Here is a 22,696-nt window from a genome sequence, read left to right as displayed (position 1 = left end):
GCACTGAAACGGCCCTTATCAAAGTCACAAATGACGTCCTGTGTGACTGTGACGATGGTGAACTATCTCTCCTCGTCCTTCTCCACCTGTCTGCAGCCTTTGACACGGTTGACCACACCGCCCTCCTCCATCGCCTCTCCTCCATCCTCCAGCTGGGAGGGACTGCCCTCGTCTGGTTCCATTCTTATCTCTCCAGTCGGAGCCAGAGAATCTCCTGCAATGGCTTCTCTTCCTGCTCCCGCACCGTTACCTCTGGAGTCCCCCAAGGATCTATCCTCGGCCCCCCTCCTATTTCTCATCTACATGCTGCCCCTCGGCGACATCGTCCGAAAACACGACGTCAGGTTCCACATGACGACACCCAGCTCTACCTCACCACCACCTCCCTCGACCCCTCCACCGTCTCTCATTTGTCACACTGCTTGTCCGACATCCAGTATTGAATGAGCAGAACATTCCCCCAATTAAATATTGGGAAGACCGAAGTCATTGTCTTCGGTCCCCGCCATAAACAACTCGTTCCCTCGCCACCGACTCCATCCCTCTCCCTGACCACTGTCCGAGGCTGAACCAGACCGTTCGCGACCTTGGCCTATCTGACCCTGAGATGACCTTCCGACCCCATATCCGCTCAATCACCAAGACCGCCTCCTCCCACCTCTAACATCGCCCCGTCTCCGCCCCCTGCCTCAGCTCATCTGCTGCTCAAACCCTCATCCATGCCTTTGTTACCTCCAGACTCCACTATTCCAATGCTCTCCTGGCTGGCCTCCCACCTTCCACCCTCCTAAATTTGAGATCATCCAAAACTATGCTGCCCCGTATCTTAACTCGTACCAAGTCCCGTTCACCCATCACCCATGTCCTACATTGGCTCCCGATCCGGCAACACCTTGATTTTAAAATTCACATCCTTGTTTTCAAAATTCTCATCCTCGTGTTCAAATCCCTCCGTGGCCTCGCCCCCTCCCTATCTCTGTAACCTCCTCCATCCCTTAACCCTCCGAGATCTCTGCTCTCCTGCAGTTCTGGCCTCTTGCGCGTCCCCGATTTTAATCACTCCACCATTGGCGGCCGTGCCTTCAGCTGCCTAGGCCCCAAAGCTCTGGAATTCCCTCCCTAAACCTCTCCACCTCTACCTCCTTCTCATCCTTTGAGACCCTCCTTAAAACCGACCTTTTTGACCAAGCTTTCAGTCACCTGTTCTAGTGTCTCCTTTGGATCAATGTCAACATTTTTGGTTGACTACACTCCTATGACGTGCCTTTGGACATTTTACTACGTTAAAGATGCTATATAAATGCAAGTTGTTGTTGTTTGATGGGACAGTGTAGAGGGAGCTTTACTCTGTATCTAACCCGTGCTGTACCTGCCCTGGGAGTGTTTGATGGGACAGTGTAGAGGGAGCTTTACTCTGTATCTAACCCGTGCTGTACCTGCCCTGGGAGCGTTTGATGGGACGGTGTAGAGGGAGCTTTACTCTGTATCTAACCCGTGCTGTACCTGCCCTGGGAGTGTTTGATGGGACAGTGTAGAGGGAGCTTTACTCTGTATCTAACCCGTGCTGTACCTGCCCTGGGAGTGTTTGATGGGACAGTGTAGAGGGAGCTTTACTCTGTATCTAACCCGTGCTGTACCTGCCCTGGGAGCGTTTGATGGGACAGTGTAGAGGGAGCTTTACTCTGTATCTAACCCGTGCTGTACCTGCCCTGGGAGTGTTTGATGGGACAGTGTAGAGGGAGCTTTACTCTGTATCTAACCCGTGCTGTACCTGCCCTGGGAGTGTTTGATGGGACAGTGTAGAGGGAGCTTTACTCTGTACCTAACCCGTGCTGTACCTGCCCTGGGAGTGTTTGATGGGACAGTGTAGAGGGAGCTTTACTCTGTATCTAACCCGTGCTGTACCTGCCCTGGGAGTGTTTGATGGGACAGTGTAGAGGGAGCTTTACTCTGTATCTAACCCGTGCTGTACCTGCCCTGGGAGTGTTTGATGGGACGGTGTAGAGGGAGCTTTACTCTGTATCTAACCCGTGCTGTACCTGCCCTGGGAGTGTTTGATGGGACAGTGTAGAGGGAGCTTTACTCTGTATCTAACCCGTGCTGTACCTGCCCTGGGAGTGATTGATGGGGACAGTGTAGAGGGAGCTTTACTCTGTATCTATCATGTGCTGGAATTGACTTGAAAATGTTTAATTATGACACTGGGTGAACATTTAGGAAAAAAATTTTAAAAATGAACGAATGACAGATTTGATTAAATTATTAATTCACTAATTATGACTCATTAATAGAGGAGCTCTAATTAAGCCCTTTCTCTGACAATGTCCCTGTCTTCACTCTCAAGTAGGTATGTCATGTTCTCCTTCTTGACATTGGTATTAAAGGAGCAGGAAGGGTTGTGTGTAAATGCAGCACAAGGTTACTTACTGAACCATACAAGGAAGATCCCAGGCTCAATCACCGGTCTGTGGTGAGATATCGGCTCTCAGCTGAGGCAGCAGTAGTGCGTGTGTGTGGACATCGGCAGAGGGCAGGATTAGGTCCAGTTACGCCACGCTCTTCCCCACCCCAAGGTCGAATAACACTTGCCGTCTGGGCTCACACGCAAAGTTGGGTGAGAGAGCGCCCAGCGACTTTCAACTGTGCCCAACATGAGGAGGAGGGGGGGTAAAAAATCAGTGAAAGGAAATGTTATCCCTTTGTTTCAGAGAAATAGCAGTAAAGTGCAGTGGATTATAATAAACTCCATCCGTTTGGCCATTTGTTTTCCAGGCCGCTTCAGAAATCAGCAAACAACAATCAACAGGTCAAGAGAGTGTTGAACCTGCCCTCTTCTGGCACACGACCGTCGACGTCAAAAACATCAAGAGGTCACCCGACGGGAAACTGTAACATTGCAACAGGAAGCCCTTCTGAGATTGGGGTTCATGCTGGGGACGTGGGCATCGTTGGCCAGGCCGGCATTTATGGCCCCATCCCTAGTTGCCCTGAGAAGGTGGTGGTCTCACAGCTACGGTTCGCGACCACTGAGGGGCTCACTCGGCCGCTTCAGAGGGTGGTGAAGAGTCAACCACGTTGGCGTGGGATTAGAGTCACGTCTCGGCCCAGACTGGGGTAAGGGCGGCAGGTCTGCTTCATCCTAATGGATGTTAGTGACCCAGCTTCACGGTCACTTCTAGCTTTTTATTTCCAGATTTTTAAAAGACTGAATTCAAAGTCTCAAACTGCCCAGGATGGGATCTAAACTCACGGTCCTTGGATTATTAGTCCAGTGACATAACCACCATAGTACTTGGACAGCTCTTTCAAAGAGCCGGCACAGACACAATGGGCCGAATGGCCTCCTTCTGTACTGTATGATTCTATGAGTACCGCACCCTCTAGCAGGGGCAGTGCAGCCAAAACAGAATGTACAATCAAAGTCATGATCAAACCGTACAGTGATCTGTTCAAACATCACCTCAGGGATTATGTCCAGTTCTGCTCACCAAGACACACCATCTAGCAGTTGGACTTTGCCAACTTTATATTGGTAATGGGCCGGAGTTACCATTAGCCTGGCACCGAGGGGGCATTGCGATATAAAAAGGCTTAATAGAGGAACAACAATAACAACTGCTTGCATTTATATAGCGTCTTTACCATAGAAAAACATCCCCGACCGTTTCACAGAGGCGTAATCAAAAATGGCCGCCAAGCCAAAGGAGGGGTGGGTGACCAAAAACTTGGTCAAAGAGGTGGATTTTAAGGAGGTTTTTAAAGGAGGAGGAGAGACAGGTGAAGAGTCAAGGGATTCATACAAGGGAAATCCAGAGCGTGGGATTGCCAGTGGATGAGGAGAATGTACAAGAGGTCAGGGGGTTATCGGAGGTTACAGAGGTCGAAGCCGCGAAGAGATTCGAATACAAGGATGGGAATTTTAAATTTGAGGTGTTGGGAGAACCAGGAGCCCCAACTCAATGCTCTCTCCCCCACACTCTTGCAAAGAGAGCACCAGATCCTTGCTGGGTTACAGCACCAGGGGCGCCGGGCGGCCCCACTCGTACCTCGGCCAAATGGACACTCTTCAGTGCAGTGAATGTTAGTGGGCTCTTCGACCTTGGGAGGCATTCATGTCCTCACTTGCAGCACACTTCCCAGCGAGCGGAGGAGCTGTTCACTGAATGGATGCTCAGTACCTGGATTTTTTTTTAAAAACTCAATGGGCAACTCCAATGCCCCAACTGCTCTGTCTACCAACTAAGGCAATGTGCGTCCCATCACATCGAAAGTCCAGCACAGAAACAGGCCATTCGGCCCGACTGGTCTATGATGGCATTTATTCTCCACGGGAGCCTCCTCCCTCCCTACTTCATCTCACCCGATCAGGATGCCCTTCTATTCCTTTCTCCCTCATGTGCTTATCTAGCTTCCCCTTAAATGCATCAACGTTATTGGGAATTGGGTATTCTGGGACCCTCGGAGCTTCACCAACCCAGGCAATAGTTCTGTCACACTCATGTCATCGCTGGTCCGCAGTAAGAGGGAAAGCAGTACCCAGCACAGGGCTCATGTCAGCTCCAACTCACCTGTCCGCCTCAGGTTCCTTTTTGGCTCTCCCAAGGCTGGAGTTACTTATCTTCTTTAAGATGCCTTTAACAGGTCTGTGGTACTCCATTGTCTGAGGAGGGTTGGGTTGGTTGGGTTGGGTTTGGCGGGGAAGGGGAGGGAGGGGGGTGGGAGTGGGACTTCTCTCTGATCTAAAGAGTTTCAGGACTGGGGTGGAGGCTCAGGTCCTTCCCCTGCATCTGAGAGCCTTCCACCGGCTTCTCAAGTCACTCATTCCCCTAGCGCTGTGAGTTTAAGCCCCGCCTTGCAAAAAAAAAGGGGCGGGGAGGAGGCGGGGCCACCGCCTGGCCGCACCCCTTTCTCCACGTCATACAAGGGGCGGAGTTACGTCGGTTGTGACGTCGATCCGTCATCAGCTGGTTAAAAATGGAAACAAAAGTTTAAAGGGACCAGCACCCCAGAATAGGGTGAGACCACCAGCAAGATCAGAGGCTGCAGGTAGGATCCACCAGTTCGTCATGTAACAAATCTCCTGGGGAAAGCTGTGCATTTGGCTAAAGTACTTATTTCTACAAACTGTATTTTTAAATGGTTCCATTAAAGGTGGAGGTTCCCCCACCCCCACCAAAAGGCTGAGATTGATCGATTATTGTGAGGTGAGAGTTTTACAGGTTAGGGAACCAAGGCAGGGAGATGGGAGTTAAGAGAGATCAGCCAGGATCTAATTGAATGGTGGAACAGGCTCGAGGGGCTGAATGGCCTAACCCCCCCCCCCCCCCCTCCCTTCCACCTACATTTCCCCTATTTCAGTCTTTCTGCTGATACATCGAGGTCCCGTCCTGTCCCAACAAAGGTAGAAGATCCCAGGGCACTACTTAAAGAACAGCAAGTACTGTCCTGGCCACCATTCTTGCCTCAACTAACAGATTAACTGGTCCCATTGTTTGTGGGAATGTGATATGCACAAACTGGCCCCCGCGGCTAACCAGTGACTACACTTCAGAGGGAATTTATTGGCTACGAGGCACTTCAGGGCATTCTCAGGCATAGAAGTGAAAGTTTGGAAATTATATTTAGCACTTTTTTTTTTAAGAATATAAAAACTATCTTATTGCTTGGTTCTTGCTCTCCAGAACACATTCCCTACCTTCTAATGACGCCTTATTGTTTGGTCTCCTCTTGTTTTAACCTTTTTGTGTATTTGTTGGTAAAATGGTGAGAGGAAAAGCATAATGGGTGAGTGTTTTTTACGATCATTGTGAGTGCTTTATTCCTTAGTTACTGAATGGTGGTAGATGTTTGTTCAGTCAATTTACACCTGTGAAGTACGAGTACCTGTATTGTGCGTAGTGTTTTCTACTAAAATTAATGCCTGTGGATAAAAAGGTGCCACTGTAGCCACAACTCCGGCTAGTCAGCCATTTCTAATGGACGCCAGTCTGCTATAGAAGGGCCAGGAGTTGCTTCAAAATCAGCCCTAAACAATATTTCACCTTTTATTAAAAAGAGAATCCATCCATTGTCTGGAGGGAACTGGGTTAGTGAAAGAACTTGCATTTATGTAGCGCCTTTCACCTCAGGGCATCACAAAACACTTTACAGCCAACGAAGTACGGTCACTGTTGTAGCAAGCTCCCACAAACGGCAATGTGACAATGACCAGATCATGTTTCAGTCATGTCCTTTGAGTGATAAATATTGGCCAGGACACCAGGAGAACTCTCTTGCTCTTCTTCGAATAATGTCATGGGATCTTTTACATCCACCTGAGAGGTTTATCTATCCAAAAGACAGCACCTCCAACAATGCAGCAGTCCCTCAGTACTGCACTGGGAGTGCCAGCCTGCATTATGTGCTCAGGTCCCTGGCCTGGGCTTTGAACCTATGACTTTCTGACTCATGGAAGCAGGACTTCATCCAGAGTTCCTATTCTTTTAAAATTGGTTCTCGGGATGTGGGCAACAGCCACCCCTAGTTACCCTGAAAGCATCAAGAGACAGCAACGCAACTTGGGACTGGAGTCACATGTAAGCCAAGCCCATTCCACAAAGGACGTTAGATTAGGACTGCTGTTCCTGTACCCTAACAAGGCAACCGTGTCCCACTCAACCTTACTGGAAGATCAGATGAGGGCAGGATTGGGCTGCCCTCCATAGTCGAATATCCAGTCCTTGCTGGTCTTGGGGGTGTGGGGGGGAAAGAGGGGATCTAGAAAAGAGAGCGAGAGAAAGGTGAGTGAGAGAGAAACAAGGGAGAGAGATAGATAGAAAGCAAGCGACAGATAACAAAGCAAAGAGACCCAGACAAAATTTAAACCCCAGTGCTCTGAAGAATACATAGCAGCCAAAACAGAGCTCCTCATGTCCAGTCTTTTTAATAAACATGCAATGTAATAGCAAGTTGGCAAACACCACAATGCGTGGGCTCCAGGCTTCATCCAAGGGTCTCGAAAGGTTGAATTCATTGGAGGCGTTCCCAGAAGTCACGCTGTGCCTTCACCTTGTTCCAGGTCTCCTCCAAACCAGACGAGGAACCTTTCTCTGTGAGAAGAAGAGAACTTGCATTTATATAGCGCCTTTCCCAACCTCAGGACACCCCAAAGCGCTTTACAGCCAATTAAGTACTTTTGAATGTAGTCATTGCTGTAATGTCAGGAAATGCAGCCGCCAAACTGGACACAGCAAGGTCCCACTTTCAGCACTAACTCGATCTTAATAGTGTTGTTGGGCGAGGGATAAATATTGGCAGGGTCACTGGGGAGAACTCCACTGTGCTACAGCAACCTTATTCCAAAAACATTCCTTGGCGATCCCGCAAGAGCGGAGATCGTGCATTAAGATGCCCCCCCATAGCGAATAGCCCGATAACATTGTTCAGGCTCTCGTGTGAAGAATGGCCATTGTTACCCCAGCAACCCTACCCCAGAGAGAGGAGGAACGAGGTGGTGGGGAAAAGGGAGAGCATTAAACATAAAATCTGTTCTAAACACACGGTACCACCTTAAACGGTGCAATTTCTGAGGACACACAGCAAGGTCACCTTGTACTTTGGATTTTCCTTCATTCAGCTTTCTATTTCTAACACAGATTTTCACGAGACTGGGTGCTGTGGCGGGTTAGACTCTCCACCTCTGGAGCCAAGGGTTTAAATCCAGCCACCTGGTGAGGGGGTCAGAGGTTCGGGCTTTCTGCCAGATGTGAAGGTGGAAGCGATTTGGCCAGTTTCACGCCCATTCTCACTTCAGAAAACTTCCCCGACTTCCAGAGGCCACAAGTGTGCCGCAAATGGGGGGGGGGGGGGGGGAAATCACTGCAACAGCCAGGGAGCGAGTTTCTGTGGGGAAGGGTTGAGGAAGCTTTGCATCTGGGAGTGCCTGATTCCAACACTCACTGTAAGGAGGGTCCTATCCCCTGCACTGATCGACTGTACAACAAGGAACGATGCATCATCATGGCAAGTGATTAACTCCTACTTTTCTCACTCAGTCCCAATACACTATCTGCTTTAAAGAGAACAAATTTAACAGCTGGTAAAAGTGTCCATGGAAATATTCCTGCCATTCTCCTCCACTCCCCACCCCTAAAACATTAAACCACAGCACAGTGACGACCCTTGGTGCTGACACCTAACCACAGACAAGAACCACGGCGACACACAGGAACAGGAGGAGGCCATTCAGCCCCTCGAGCCGGTTCCTCCATTCAATTAGATCATGGCTGATCTGTACCTTAACTCCATTTCCCACCTTGATCCCGTAACTCTTAATATCCTTAAAATCGATCAAACTCGGTTTTGAAATTTTCAATTGACCCCCGGCCTCAACAGCTTTTTGGGGGAGAGAGTTCCAGATTTCCACTCCCCTTTGTGTGAAGAAGTGCTGCCAGACATCACCCCTGAACGGCCAAGCTCTAATTTTAAGGTCATACCTCTTTGTTCTGGACCCCCCTCCACCAGGGGTCAGGACGTGTCCCAGCAACTTTCGGCACAGCGGGGTCACGGGTCAGACCCTCGCGGCTTCCTAGTCTGGGGTGTGTTGTTACTCTGGGGCCACCACTGGATTATACACAGGCACGGGACGGGATCAGGTATAGTGGCGGGTGGCTCCCGGAGACACTGAACGCTGCAACACAAGAATCTTACCTGCGACGGAGTCAGGGTAAGTGTTCACTTTCACCTCTCAGCTTCAGACTCTAACCTGCAATTCAATCACAGAAAAAAAAGAGTTTGATCGGTCAGAAGTGTGAAGTGATGCATTTCGGAAGGTACAATTAAGGGAGGCAATACAAACTAAATGGTACAATTTTAAAGGGGGTCCAGTAAGAGGAACCTAGGGTCTCTCATACTGAAATCTTTGAAGATGGCAGCACAAGTTCATAAGGCTTTTAAAAAAAGCAAACAGGTTCCTGGACTTTATAGGCAGAGGCATAGAATACAAACACAAGGAAGTTATGTTAAACTTTTAGAAATCATTGGTTAGGCCTCAGCTGGAGTATTGTGTCCAATTCTGGGCACCGCATTTTAGGAAGGATGTCAAGGCCTTGGAGAAGGTGCAGAAGAGATTTACCAGAATTATACCAGAGATGAGGGACTTCAGCTGTATGTGTAGAGACTGGAGAAAATAGGATCGTTTTCCTTACAGCAGAGAAGGTTAACGGGAGATTTGATAGGTGTTCAAAATTAAGAATGGTTTTGATAAGAGTAAATAAGGAGAAACTATGTCCAGTGGCAGGAGGGTCAGTAACCAGAGCACACAGATTTAAGATAATTGGTAAAAGACTAGAGGGCAGATGAGGAGAAATGTTTTCTGCTGCGAGTTGTTAGGATCTCAAATGCACTGCCTATAAGGGTGGTGGAAGCAGAATCAATAATTACTTTCAAAATGGAACTGGTTGAATATTTGAAACGAAAAAATTTGAAGAGCTACTGGGAAAGAGCAGAGGAGTGGGATGAACTGGAAGGTTGTTCAAAGGAACAGGCACAATGGGCCGAATGGCCTCCTCCTGTGCGGCGAGATTCGATGATTCTAGATGGAAAACATTCACAAAACGGAGGAGCAGTTTTCGTCACAATGAAGCAACTTGTCCCAGGAACTTTCGGCACAGCGGGGTCACGGGTCAGACCCTCGCGGCTTCCTAGTCTGGGGTGTGTTGTTACTCTGGGGCCACCACTGGATTATACACAGGCACGGGACGGGATCAGGTATAGTGGCGGGTGGCTCCCGGAGACACTGAACGCTGCAACACAAGAATCTTACCTGCGACAGAGTCAGGGTAAGTGTTCACTTTCACCTCTCAGCTTCAGGCTCGAACCTGCAATTCAATCACAGAAAAAAAAAAGAGTTTGATCGGTCAGAAATGTAAAGTGATGCATTTCGGAAGGTACAATTAGGGAGACAATACAAACTAAATGGTACAATTTTAAAGGGGGTCCAGCAAGAGGAATCTGGGGGTTCACATACACAAATCTTTGAAGACGGAATTACAAGCTCATAAGGCTTTTAAAAAAGCAAACGGGATTCTGGACTTTATAGGCAGAGGCATAGAATACAAACTCAAGGAAGTTATGCTAAACTTTTAGAAATCACTGGTTAGGCCTCAGCTGGAGTATTGTGTCCAATTCTGGGCACCGCACTTTAGGAAGGATGTCAAGGCCTTGGAGTGGGTGCAGAGATTTACCAGAATGATACCAGGAATGAGGGGAGATTTGATTTGATAGGTGTTCAAAATTAAGAATGGTTTTGATAGAGTAAATAAGGAGAAACTGTGTCCAGTGGCAGGAGGGTCAGTAACCAGAGCACACAGATTTAAGATTAATGGTAAAAGACCGGAGGGCAGATGAGGAACGTTTTCTGCTGCGAGTTGTTACGATCTCAAATGCTCGGCCTATAAGGGTGGTGGATGCAGAATCAATAATTACTTTCAAAATGGAATTGGATGAATATTTGAAACGAAAAAATTTGAAGAGCTACGGGGAAAGAGCAGAGGAGTGGGATGAACTGGAAGGTTGTTCAAAGGAACAGGCACAATGGGCCGAATGGCCTCCTCCTGTGCGGCGAGATTCGATGATTCTAGATGGAAAACATTCACAAAACGGAGGAGCAGTTTTCGTCACAATGAAGCAACTTGTCCCAGGAACTTTCGGCACAGCGGGGTCACGGGTCAGACCCTCGCGGCTTCCTAGTCTGGGGTGTGTTGTTACTCTGGGGCCACCACTGGATTATACACAGGCACGGGACGGGATCAGGTATAGTGGCGGGTGGCTCCCGGAGACACTGAACGCTGCAACACAAGAATCTTACCTGCGACGGAGTCAGGGTAAGTGTTCACTTTCACCTCTCAGCTTCAGACTCTAACCTGCAATTCAATCACAGAAAAAAAAGAGTTTGATCGGTCAGAAGTGTGAAGTGATGCCTTTTGGGAGGTATAATTAAGGGAGGCAATACAAACTAAATGGTACAATTTTAAAGGGGGTTCAGCAAGAGGAACCTAGGGGCTCTCATACTGAAATCTTTGAAGATGGCAGCACAAGTTCATAAGACTTAAAAAAGCAAACAGGTTCCTGGACTTTATAGGCAGAGGCATAGAATACAAACACAAGGAAGTTATGTTAAACTTTTAGAAATCACTGGTTAGGCCTCAGCTGGAGTATTGTGTCCAATTCTGGACACCGCACTTTAGGAAGGATGTCAAGGCCTTGGAGTGGGTGCAGAGGAAATTTACCAGAATGACACCAGGGATGAGGGACTTCAGCGATGTGTGTAGAGACTGGAGAAAATAGGATTGTTTTCCTTAGAGCAGAGAAGTTTAAGGAGAGATTTGATAGGTGTTCAAAATTAAGAATGGTTTTGATAAGAGTAAATAAGGAGAAACTATGTCCAGTGGCAGGAGGGTCAGTAACCAGAGCATACAGATTTAAGATAATTGGTAAAGGACCAGAGGGGAGATGAGGAGAAATGTTGTTTTTTTCCCCAAACACAGCGAGTTGTTATGATCTGGAATGCGCTGCCTGGAAGGGTGGTGAAAGCAGAATCAATAATAACTGTCAGAAGAGAATTGGTTAAATATTTTAAATGGAAAAATTTGAAGGGCTACGGGGAAAGAGGAGGGGCGTGGGGTGAATTGGATAGCTGTTTCAAAGATCTGGAACAGACACAATGGGCCGAATGGCCTCCTTCTGTGCGGCGAGATTCGATGATTCTAGGTGGAAAATAATCACAAAACGGAGGAACAGGTTTCACCGCAATGAAGCAACTTGTCCCAGGAACTTTCGGCACAGCGGGGTCACGGGTCAGACCCTCGCGGCTTCCTAGTCTGGGGTGTGTTGTTACTCTGGGGCCACCACTGGATTATACACAGGCACGGGACGGGATCAGGTATAGTGGCGGGTGGCTCCCGGAGACACTGAACGCTGCAACACAGGAATCTTACCTGCGATGGAGTCGGGGTAAGTGTTCACTTTCATCTCTCAGCTTCAGACTCTAACCTGCAATTCAATCACAGAAAAAAAAGTTAGACAGGTCAGAAGTGTGAAGTGAGGCATTTCGGGAAGGAACAACTAGGAGGGGCAATACAAACGAAATCAGTGTTTTTCAAACTTTTCTTTCCTCATGACCCAGTGGGAAAAAAAGCACTTAACCCAGGGACCCAAAACAGTACCTCTGACTAGAATTTTTATAAAATCACAATAAAGGGCAATACATGCTAGCTTGAACCATTTCACTTCAAATAACTAAAATTAGACATCAACGCTACTTGAAAAACATTTTAAATACAGTGTAAATACAGTAGAGATCAGGTTTCACTTCCTTAATGTGACGGGTGGGTCTGCCTGTTGTTCATGATCTTGTTCCAATCTGGATCACAAGATGAAAGCACCACACACAGATCAGGTGCACTGTTGACTCGGTTTCTTGCTCTTGTTTTTTTAACTGAGTCAAAGATCCCAGTTCGCAGAGGTAGGTTGTTGTGAGCGGCAGCAACAGCAGAATCTCACCGAACAGAGGATATTCTTTGAAAGCACTGATCCAAAAAGATGACAAACGGAATGACTTGTGGCGTGTTTACAGCGTGCCCTCAGGAGGTGAGTTGCAAAAGCTCGGTTTCTTGCTCAGGCACCAAGTTTAGCTTCACTAGCGATTCAGGATATTCGGAAGCAAAAGGATCTTTCACCCAACGCTTTCCCTTCAAATTTTCAAACCCCTCTGCAGGGAAATAGCCACTAAAATTGTCAGACAGAGCAGCGGGATGTAAGTGTACGACGAATTTCATTTCATTCTTTTTCTTCGTTGATGCCTTTCACCTCAATGTGTTGTAACAGTGTTGGGAACGTGGAATGGCTCGGGCTATTACTTTTTAGTCCGGCTTGCCGCAGTTCGAATGACTTTTGGAATTCTCGTATCTGTTCACAGTGTCAAAAACAAATCGTTGCCTCTTCCTTGTAACTTCAATTTCAGTTTGTTTAAAATTGAGAAAATGTCAGCTAGATGAGACAATTGTCATCGTAAAACAAATCTGCCAACTTACATTCTTTCTCTACCAGAAAGATGAATCTCTTTCCTGAGGTCGTACGCCCTTGTAAGCACTCTGCCCCGTGACAAACATCCTACTTCAGTAAGCACCGCTCCCATTTCTGAGCGTAACACTTCAAAAAGCCTGCAGTTCAGTGAGCTTCCTTTAATGAAATTAACAATTTTCACTCCTTCCTTCAGTACTGCCGTAAGATCAGGGGGAATACCTTTGGACGCCAAAGCTTCGCGGTGAATGAAACGGTGATTCCAAACAACATCATTACCCACTGCCTCAGATATTCTTCTCACAACTCTGCTATTTCTACCTGTCGTATTTGCTGCACCATTTGTATTTTCCAACTACGCAGTCATAAATAAAATTTAAAAAAATGTTTTTTAAATAAAAAAGCAAAATATTATTTGAATGGAGAAATACTACAAAATGCTGCGGTACAGAGGGATCTGGGTGTCCTCGTACATGAAACACAAAAAGTCAACATACAGGTGCAGCAGGTAATCTGGAAGGCAGAATATTGGCCTTTATTTCTAGGGGGATGGAGTATAAAAGCAGGGAAGTCATGCTGCAACTGTACAGGGTGCTGGTGAGACCACACCTGGAGCACTGCGTACAGTTCTGGTGCCCTTATTTAAGGAAGGACATACTTGCATTGCAGGCAGTTCAGAGAAGGTTCACTAGGTTGATTCCGGGTATGGAAGGGTTGTCTTATGAGGAAAGATTGAACAGGTTGGGTCGAAACTCATAGAAGAATGAGAGGAGATCTTATTGAAACATACAAGATTCTGAGGGGACTCGATAGGGTAGATGCTGAGAGGATGTCATCCCTCGTGGGGGAATCTAAAACTAGGGGGCACAGTCTCAGAATAAGGGGTCGCCCGTTTAAGATGGAAATGAGAAGGAATTTCTTCTCCCAGAGGGTCGTGAATCTTTGGAATTCTTTACCCCAAAAAGCTGTGGAGGCCGAGTCATTAAATACATTCAAGGCTGAGTTAGACACATTTTTGATCAGCAATGGGGTCAAAGGATATGGGGAAAGGGCAGGAAAGTGGAGTTGAGGTAAAAATCAGATCAGCCATGATCTCATTAAATGGCGGAGCAGGCTCGAGAGGCCGAATGGTCTGCTCCTATCTCTTATGGTCTATGATCATGCAGTGCTACGAATATCCGTGCTCCTGTTGTATTTTGTATCATAGAATGGGTTACAGCGCAGGAGGCCATTTGGTCCATCGAGTCCATGCCGGCTCTTTGCAAGAGCAATCCAACTAGTCCCATGCCCCCGCCCGACAGATTTTTTCCTTTCAAGTACTTATCCAATTCCCTTTCAAAAGCCACGATTGAATCTGCCTCCACCACCCCCTCGGGCAGTGCATTCCAGATCACAACCACTCACTGTTTAAAAAAGTTTTTCCTTTGGTTCTTTTGCCAATCACCTTAAATCTGTGCCCTCTGGTTCTTGACCCTTCCGCCAATGGGAAGTTTCTCTCTATCTACTCTGTCTAAACCCTTCATGATTTTGAATACCTCTATCAAATCTCCTCGCAACCTTCGCTGTTCCAAGGAGAACAATCCCAGCTTCCCCAGTCCATCACGTAACTGAAGTCCCTTATCCCTGGAACCATTCTAGTAAATCTCTTCTGCACCTTCTCTAAGGCCTTCACATCTTTCCTAAAGTGCGGTGCCCAGAATTCAGTTGTGGCCGAACCAGTGTTTTATAAACTCATCATAAGTTCATCATGATCTCCTTGTTTTTGTACTCTATGTCTCTATTTATAAAGCCCAGGATCCCATATGGGTTTTTAAAACCGCTTTCTCAACCTGCCCTGCCACCTTCAACGATTTGTGTACATATACCGCCAGGTGTCTCTTTTCCTGTACCCATTTTAGAATTGTGCCCGTTAAGTTTATTTTGCCTCTCCTTGTTCTTCCTACCAAAACGATGCCAGTTGTGCCTCATCATTCAGAGTAGCTGGCCGACTTGTTTCTAAATGTCTCTGTTTTGTTTCGAATTTAAAAAAAATGTTGATAGTTTTAAACTCTCGCTTGCAAGCACCTCATTACAAATAACACACTGGGGCTTCAGATCTTTGTTTGCGTCAGCACAATCGATGAAATCGTATTTCAAAAAAAGCCCTGTCCACAATTTGGCTTTCTTCTTATTAGGTGGTTCAGACGAGCTCGGCGTGGCAGGAGTATGTCGGTTGTTACTTGAACTCTCTGTTGCAGACGACGTACTTGCATGTGTTTTTTCATTTTCAGACGTAGATGGGTTTGATAACGGTGTTTACTTTTTCTTAATCCATTTTTGGGGATTAAAGTTTGATGATTAAGCCCCCCCCTCCTTTCCCCGTGATACCGGGCTTAGACCCCGCCTAGCACCACTCACCTTGGCTTTGGCGGCGAGGAACAGCGCATCCTGGTTGATGCTCGAAAACACTAAACGTAAAAGGAAGACTATTACACTGGAACATGGTCATCGCTCCACAGAATGAAATGACTGCCTGCCATCTGCCCAACGGAAATCACCTGTGCAATAATAGAAACCTGAAAGTAAACTTCAGTCCAACATTCAACCAACGTCACGCAATCAAAGTTCTGACTAAAAAACTGCATGTGACCTATCGTGTCTTTATAAAATAAATGTTTGCCCTTTTCTTATTTGGCATCCAGTTATGCTTCATTTGATTTTCCTCAGTTGGTATTGTGGCCGTACCCATTTAATGTCAGTGAGCCGAGACTGCCAATCGGGCTCAGCGTTCTCTGGCGAGCAGCTGCCCGCACTATAAGCTCCGCTGACAATCTGATATCTGACGAATTTCCTCTCCACGTTCCATTACATTCATGCTTTTCTTTTTAGGGTTCAAACGAGGGGGCACAAAGTTCAACACAAAGCAATGGGGCAACATACAGGTCTCCCCAGTAAAGGCAAGAGCACACAGAAGGAATCCCGATGGACCAAACCCCTTCTCATTCACTCCCACTGGAAAAAATCCTCAAGACCAAACCCTTTCCGATTAGATAGAATCCCAAAGAGAAAAACCCTTTCCGATTCCCTGCCATTACACAGAATCCCAAAGAGAAAAACCCTTTCTCATTCCAAGCCATTACAGGGGGTTCCAGTGGACCAACGCCATTTACACCTGCAGAATTCTGTTCAAGTAAAAAAAACGTGTTGTGGTTGTTTTTTGGTGGAATGAATTCAGTCGATCGCAGTGATTTTCGATTACTGAGACATGGTGAGACACAGGGCTGAGAACAGCCCTCACAAACCTGGGTCTGGATTCCACCATTAGAACTACAATCAGATGATGCTTCTATAGAGGCAGCGCAATCATGGTGGGCAGGGGAATTGGCCACGTGGGGAAGCACAGGCCCTCCTGTTGCTTCACCTCCGCCATCTTACCGAGCCGGCACACTGGGAAGGGGCGGGGGGGGGGGTCGGACTCGGACTCAGCCTCTCCTGGAGTTTTGCTTGCTCAGGACTATTTTGAAACACTCTTCGTTTTCCCCCCTCCTGCTGGGAGATTTGGAGTCAACCGTCAATGGGTCACTATAAACCTGAGATGGGGGGGGGGGGGGGGGGGGGGGGGGGGAGTGACCCAGTATTGGGTCGTGACCCGTACTTTGAAAACCACTGGTGCAGAGGAACAAAGGGACCTTGGAGTGCATGTCCACAGATCCCTGAAGGTAGCAGCACAGGTACATAAGGTGGTTAAGAAGGCATACGGGATACTTTCCTTTATTAGCCAAGGCACAGAATATAAATGATGTGGAGATGCCGGTGATGGACTGGGGTGGACAAATGTAAGGAATCTTACAACACCAGGTTATAGTCCAACAAATTTATTTTAAAATCACAAGCTTTCGGAGATTATCCGAAAAAAAGGGGGAAAAAAATTATGTTTTTTAATATTCTCTCTCTCTCTGCCATTTTGGGTTTCTTTCTGCCTGCCTGTGTAATTGACACAATGTATATCCAGTGTACTGGGACGTGCTGTTCTCTGTGACTGGCCTGTTTGAATAACAACGACACCTTTTGATTGGTGTGATGCTGTCCCAACATAGTATAAGATATGTGATTTGAGAACCTTTTCACTCATTCACCTGACGAAGGGGATAATCTCCGAAAGCTTGTGATTTTAAAATAAATTTGTTGGACTATAACCTGGTGTTGTAAGATTCCTTACAGAATATAAAAGCAGGTATGTTATGCCGGAACTGTATAAAACATTGGTTAGGCCGCAGCTTGAGTACTGCGTACAGTTCTGGTCACCACATTACAGGAAGGATGTGATTGCACTGGAGAAGGTGCAGAGGAGATTTACGAGGATGTTGCCAGGACTGGAGAATTTTAGCTATGAGGAAAGATTGGATCGGCTGGGGTTTTTCTCTTTGGAACAAAGGAGGATGGGGGGAGATTTAATTGAGGTGTATAAAATTATGAAGGGACTAGATAAAGTGGATAGGGAGGACCTATTTCCCTTAGCAGAGGGGTCAATATCCAGGGAGCATAGATTTTAAAGTAACTAGTAGAAGGATTAGAGGGGAGCTGAGGAGAATTTTTTTCACAGAGGGCGGTGAGGGTCTGGAACTCACTGCCTGAGAGGGAGGTAGAGGCAGAAACCCTCAATCATTTAAAAAGTACTTGGATGTGCACTTGAAGTGCCGTAACCTACAGGACTATGGACCAAGAGCTGGAAAGTGGGATTAGGCTGGATGGCTCTTTTTCAGCTGGCACAGACACGATGGGCCGAATGGCCTCCTCCTGTGCTGTAAATTTCTATGAATTTATGGCACTTTACCAAATGCCTTTTGAAAGTCCATATACACACCAACTGCACTACCCTCATCAACCCTCTCAGTCACTTCATCAAAGAACTCAATCAAGTTGTCAAACACTATTTTCCATAAACAAATCCGTACTGACTTTCATTTATTAGCCCATACTTTTCCAAGTGCCAATTTATTTTGTCCCAGATTATTGTCTCTATAAAAGTTTCCCCACCACAGACCTCAGGCTGACTGGCCTGTAACTGCCAGGTTTCCACCCTGACTTCCCTCAGTAACGGAGGATGCACCCCACCAGGACCGAGTGACGTTTCAATCTTTTAGGTACCTTCTCTTCAGCTATTTTTGTCCTATCCAATATCACTACTACCTCCTCCTCTTCTGCTACGATGGCAGCATCCTCTTCCCTAGTGAAGACGGATGCAAAGTATTAATTTAGTACCACAGCCATGCCCTGTCTCTACAATGTGGAGATGCCGGTGATGGACTGGGGTTGACAATTGTAAACAATTTTACAACACCAAGTTATAGTCCAGCAATTTTATTTTAAATTCACAAGCTTTCGGAGGCTTCCTCCTTCCTCAGGTTAGGAGGAAGCCTCCGAAAGCTTGTGAATTTAAAATAAAATTGCTGTCTCTACAAGATGATCTTTTTTGTCCCTAATCCATCCCACCCCTTTGACTACTCTTTTATTACTTATATGTTTATAAAAGATTTTTATGTTAGCCACTAATCTATTCTCACACTCTCTTCTGGCCCCTCTTATTCTCTTTTTTAGATCTCCTCTGTACTTTCTGTATTCAGCCTGGTTCTCTACTGTATTATGAACCTTAAATTCATCATAAACCTCCTTTTTCTGTTTCAATTTAGTCTCTATATCTTTGGATGCCCTTCCTTTCCTCCTCGTAGGGATGTGTCTACTCTGTTCCCAAACCAGCTCCTCCTTGGAGGCCTCCCGTTGTTCAATTACTGTTTTGCCGGCCAATTTTTGATTCCAATCCACCTGGGCAAGATCCCTTTTTAAACTCACTAAAATTTGCCCTCCTCCAGTTAAGCATTTTCACACTTGATTGTTCCTTTTCCGTTCATTTATGTAGTGCCTCAGGAAGTCCTAAACAACTTTAGGCCAATGAAATACTTGTTTTTTTGAAGTGTAGTCACTGTTATAATGTAGGGAAACTCAGTAGCCAATTTGTGCACAGCAAGATCCCACAGACAGCGATGCTCACTCGAGTTTAGATGAGAGGGGATCTCATTGAAACATATAAAATTCTGACAGGGCTAGACAGACAGGATGTTTCCCCTGGCTGGGGAGGGTCCAGACCGAGGGGTCACAGTCTCAGGATATGGGGTAGGACATTTAGGACTGAGATGAGAAATTTCTTCACTCAGAGGGTGGTGAACCTGTAGAATTCTCTACCACAGAAGGCTGTGGAGGCCACGTCTCTGAATATATTGAAGAGCTAGATCGATTTCTAGACACTAAAGGCATCAAGGGGTATGGGGAGAGAGCAGGAATATTGTATTGTGATAGAGGATCAGCCATGATCATATTGAGTGGTGGAGCAAGCTCGAAGGGCCGAATGGCCTACTCCTGCTCCTATTTTCTATAACTATTCTAATCCTAATATTATGATCACTGGTCCCTAAATGCTTTTGAAACATAATTAACTCAACATACAAAAATAAGTCATGCTTTTTCAATCTAGAACCGTCCCAGTAAACCTTCCTCCAGCATTCCTGCAGTTACAATAGCACGTGCGTGTAGGAGGAGGCCATTCAGCCCCTCGATGCTGTTCCGCCATTCAATTAGATGGTTGCTGATCTGTAGCTTGACTCCACTTACCCGCTTTGGTCCCATGCCCCTTAATACCATGCTTATTATTTAATATTAAAATACTCCAACGGTCCATATTCCTGTTTTTAATTTCTCCAAGATAATGATTTTTGGAGTTTATGAATAAATTATTTCAGATTAAGATGTAGAAATTTACAACCCAAAAAAAAAATGCAATGGGTAAATGCACCCATTTTAAATAGGTGATCTGGCCAGGGGGGGGGTCCTGAGATGCTGCAAATTGGTGCGAATAAATAAGGTACAGACCTTTTAATGGGACAGTTGCCAGCCTTCTGCAGAAATACGTTGCTCTGCTTTCTTTAGCCTGTCTGAGAGGAGGCACACTAGATTAGAAAAGTTTTTAACGTAAAACGTACCGCTTTTAAGTATTTTTCAACTAAATCTTGGTGTTGGGTTACCGAATGAAGTTGTGGCTGCCGCATCCTGCTGTCTGCTGCTTGGTATGAGGCTCCAGGATAGCGGATGGAGAAGGATTCTGAATGGAGGCAAACGACACATTCACATCGACGCCTACCATCACGGCACCGCGAAGAAAAAGGAGCCGGAAATGGGCGACGCTCAAGAAGTGCTCGAGCAGTTTCCGGCACAGTCGGCACCCGAAGAGCGTTCGGCAATTTCCGGATATAGTCAACACCCGAAGAACGTTCGGCAGGTTCGGGAAATAGCCGAGTTCCGTAGTGTTCGGTACTTTCCAGAAATAACCGAGTCCCGAAGTCTGTTCGGTACTTTCCGGACATAGCCGAGTCCCGAAGAGCGTTCGGCAGCTTCGGGGAATAGCCGAGTCCCGAAGAGCGTTTGGTACTTTCCGGAAATAGCCGAGTCCCGAAGAGCGTTTGGTACGTTCCGGAAATAGCCGAGTCCCGAAGAGCGTTCGGCAGGTTCCGTAAACGGCAGACCCGCCCCCAAAGGCTGTAACGCCGCCATCTTAGTCATCTAGAATTGGCACTGTTGATATTTATTTCTATTTTCTCCTTCTTACAGTCTCAATCATTTATCAAAGATGCAGTTTTTGAGTGCATCTGATGTTTTTGTTCTGCAATAGGCAATTTCATTGTATTTACAACAACAACTTGCATTTATATAGCACCTTTAACGTAGTGAAATGTCCCAGGGCGCTTCAGAGTAGCGATTATCAAACAAAATCAGACACCGAGCCACAAGAGCATCAGAGAGTTAACATGCAGGCAGTTAGGAAGGCAAATAGTATGTTGGCCTTTATTGCAAGGGGCTTGGAGTATAAGAGTAAGGAGGTCTTGCTGCAATTATTTAGGAATCTGGTGAGACCTCACCTGGAGTGCACTGTATGCAGTTTTGGCCTCCTTACCTAAGGAAGGATATACTTGCCTTGGAGGTGGTGCAACGAAGGTTCACTAGATTGATTCTTAGGATGAGAGGGTTGTCCTATGAGGAGAGATTGAGTAGAAGGGGCCTATACTCTCTGGAGTTTAGAAGAATGAGAGGTGATCTCATTGAAATGTGTAAAATTCTTAGTGGGTTTAACGGGGTAGATGCTGGGAGGCTGTTTCCCCTGGCTAGAGAGTCTAGAACTTGGGGTCATAGTCTCAAGATTAGTACCGAGATGAGGAAAAATTTCTTCATTCAGAGTGTTGTGAATATTTGGAATTCACTACCCCAGAGGACTATGGGTGCTCAGTCGTTGAGTACATTCAAGACTGAGAGCGATAGATTTTTGGACACTAAGGGAATCAATGGATATGGGGATAAGGTGGGAAAGTGGAGTTGAGGTCGAAGATCAGCCATGATCTTATTAAATGGCGGAGCAGGTTCGAGGGGCCGTATGGCCTACTCCTGCTCCCATTTCTTTTGTTCTTATGTTCTTAAAAGAGGAGAGAGAGGTGGAAAGGTTTAGGGAGAGAATTCTAGAGCTTAAGGCCTAGGCAGCTGAAAGCACAGCCGTCAATGGTGGACCGATTAAAATCGGGGATGCACAAGAGGCAAGAATTGAAGGAGTGCAGAGATCTCGAAGGGTTGTAGGGCTGGAGGAGGTTATGGAGATGAGGAGGGGGTGGGGCCATGGAGGGATTTGAAAACAAGGATGAGAATTTTAGAATCGAGGCGTTCCCGGACCGGGAGCCAATGTAGGTCAACGAGCACAGGGGTCTTGGGTGAACGGGACTTGGTGCGAGTTAGGATACGGGGCAGCAGAGTTTTGGATGAGCTCAAGTTTACGGAGGGTGGAAGATGGGAGGCCGGCCAGGAGAGCATTGGAATAATCAAGTCTAGAGGTAACAAAGGCATGGATGAGGATTTAGTGAAAATTGTTTATGTAAAAAGCCATATTATGTCTTAATATCTCACTGCAGTTATACAGGGCCTTGGTGAGACCACATCTGGAGTACTGTGTGCAGTTTTGGTCTCCTTATCTGAGGATGTCCTTGCCATGGAGGGAGTGCAACAAAGGTTTACCAGACTGATTCCTGGGATGGCAGGACTGACGTATGAGGAGAGATTGGGTCGACTAGGCCTATATTCACTAGAGTTTAGAAGAATGAGAGGTGATCTCATCGAAACATATAAAATTCTTACAGGACTAGACAGACTAGATGCAGGGAGGATATTCCCGATGGTTGGGGAGTCCAGAACCAGGGGTCACAGTCTCAGGATACGGGGTATGCCATTTAGAACCGAGATGAGGAGAAATTTCTTCACTCAGAGGGTGGTGAACCTGTGGAATTCTCTACCACAGAAGGCAGTGGAGGTCAATTCATTAGAGGTATTCAAGAAGGAGATAGATATATTTCTCAATGCTAAAGGGATCAAGGGAAATGAGGAAAAAGCAGGAACAGGATACTGAGTTAGACGATCAGCCATGATCATTTTGAATGGCGGAGCAGGCCCGAAGGGCCGAATGGCCTACTCTTGCTCCGATTTTCTATGCATCACTTACATGGGACATCATACACAACAGTTCTTTCCACAAAGAACAATCCTTTCCTCCCATCATTTCTTGAAGGCATAA

General features: G+C 46.5%; 1 protein-coding gene across 1 annotated transcript; it reads right to left on the bottom strand.

Annotated features, from left to right (window-relative positions):
- Positions 1 to 6,906: 6,906 nt before the first annotated feature.
- Positions 6,907 to 22,694, bottom strand: LOC137302301 (uncharacterized). The gene is made up of 9 exons (XM_067971942.1): positions 22,625 to 22,694; positions 20,115 to 20,640; positions 19,963 to 20,024; positions 15,457 to 15,596; positions 11,976 to 12,030; positions 10,847 to 10,901; positions 9,803 to 9,857; positions 8,689 to 8,743; positions 6,907 to 7,088 (listed from the first exon to the last, which is right to left on the bottom strand). The coding sequence occupies exons 1-4, from the start codon at positions 22,692 to 22,694 to the stop codon at positions 15,544 to 15,546; spliced, it is 711 nt and encodes a 236-aa protein (XP_067828043.1). The 3' UTR covers positions 6,907 to 7,088; positions 8,689 to 8,743; positions 9,803 to 9,857; positions 10,847 to 10,901; positions 11,976 to 12,030; positions 15,457 to 15,543.
- Positions 22,695 to 22,696: the final 2 nt, after the last annotated feature.

Source organism: Heptranchias perlo, chromosome 35, assembly GCF_035084215.1.
Source record: "Heptranchias perlo isolate sHepPer1 chromosome 35, sHepPer1.hap1, whole genome shotgun sequence".
NCBI lineage: Eukaryota > Metazoa > Chordata > Chondrichthyes > Hexanchiformes > Hexanchidae > Heptranchias > Heptranchias perlo.
The sequence above is the reverse complement of the archived record's forward strand: the minus strand, read 5'-3'. Positions and strand labels throughout refer to the sequence as shown.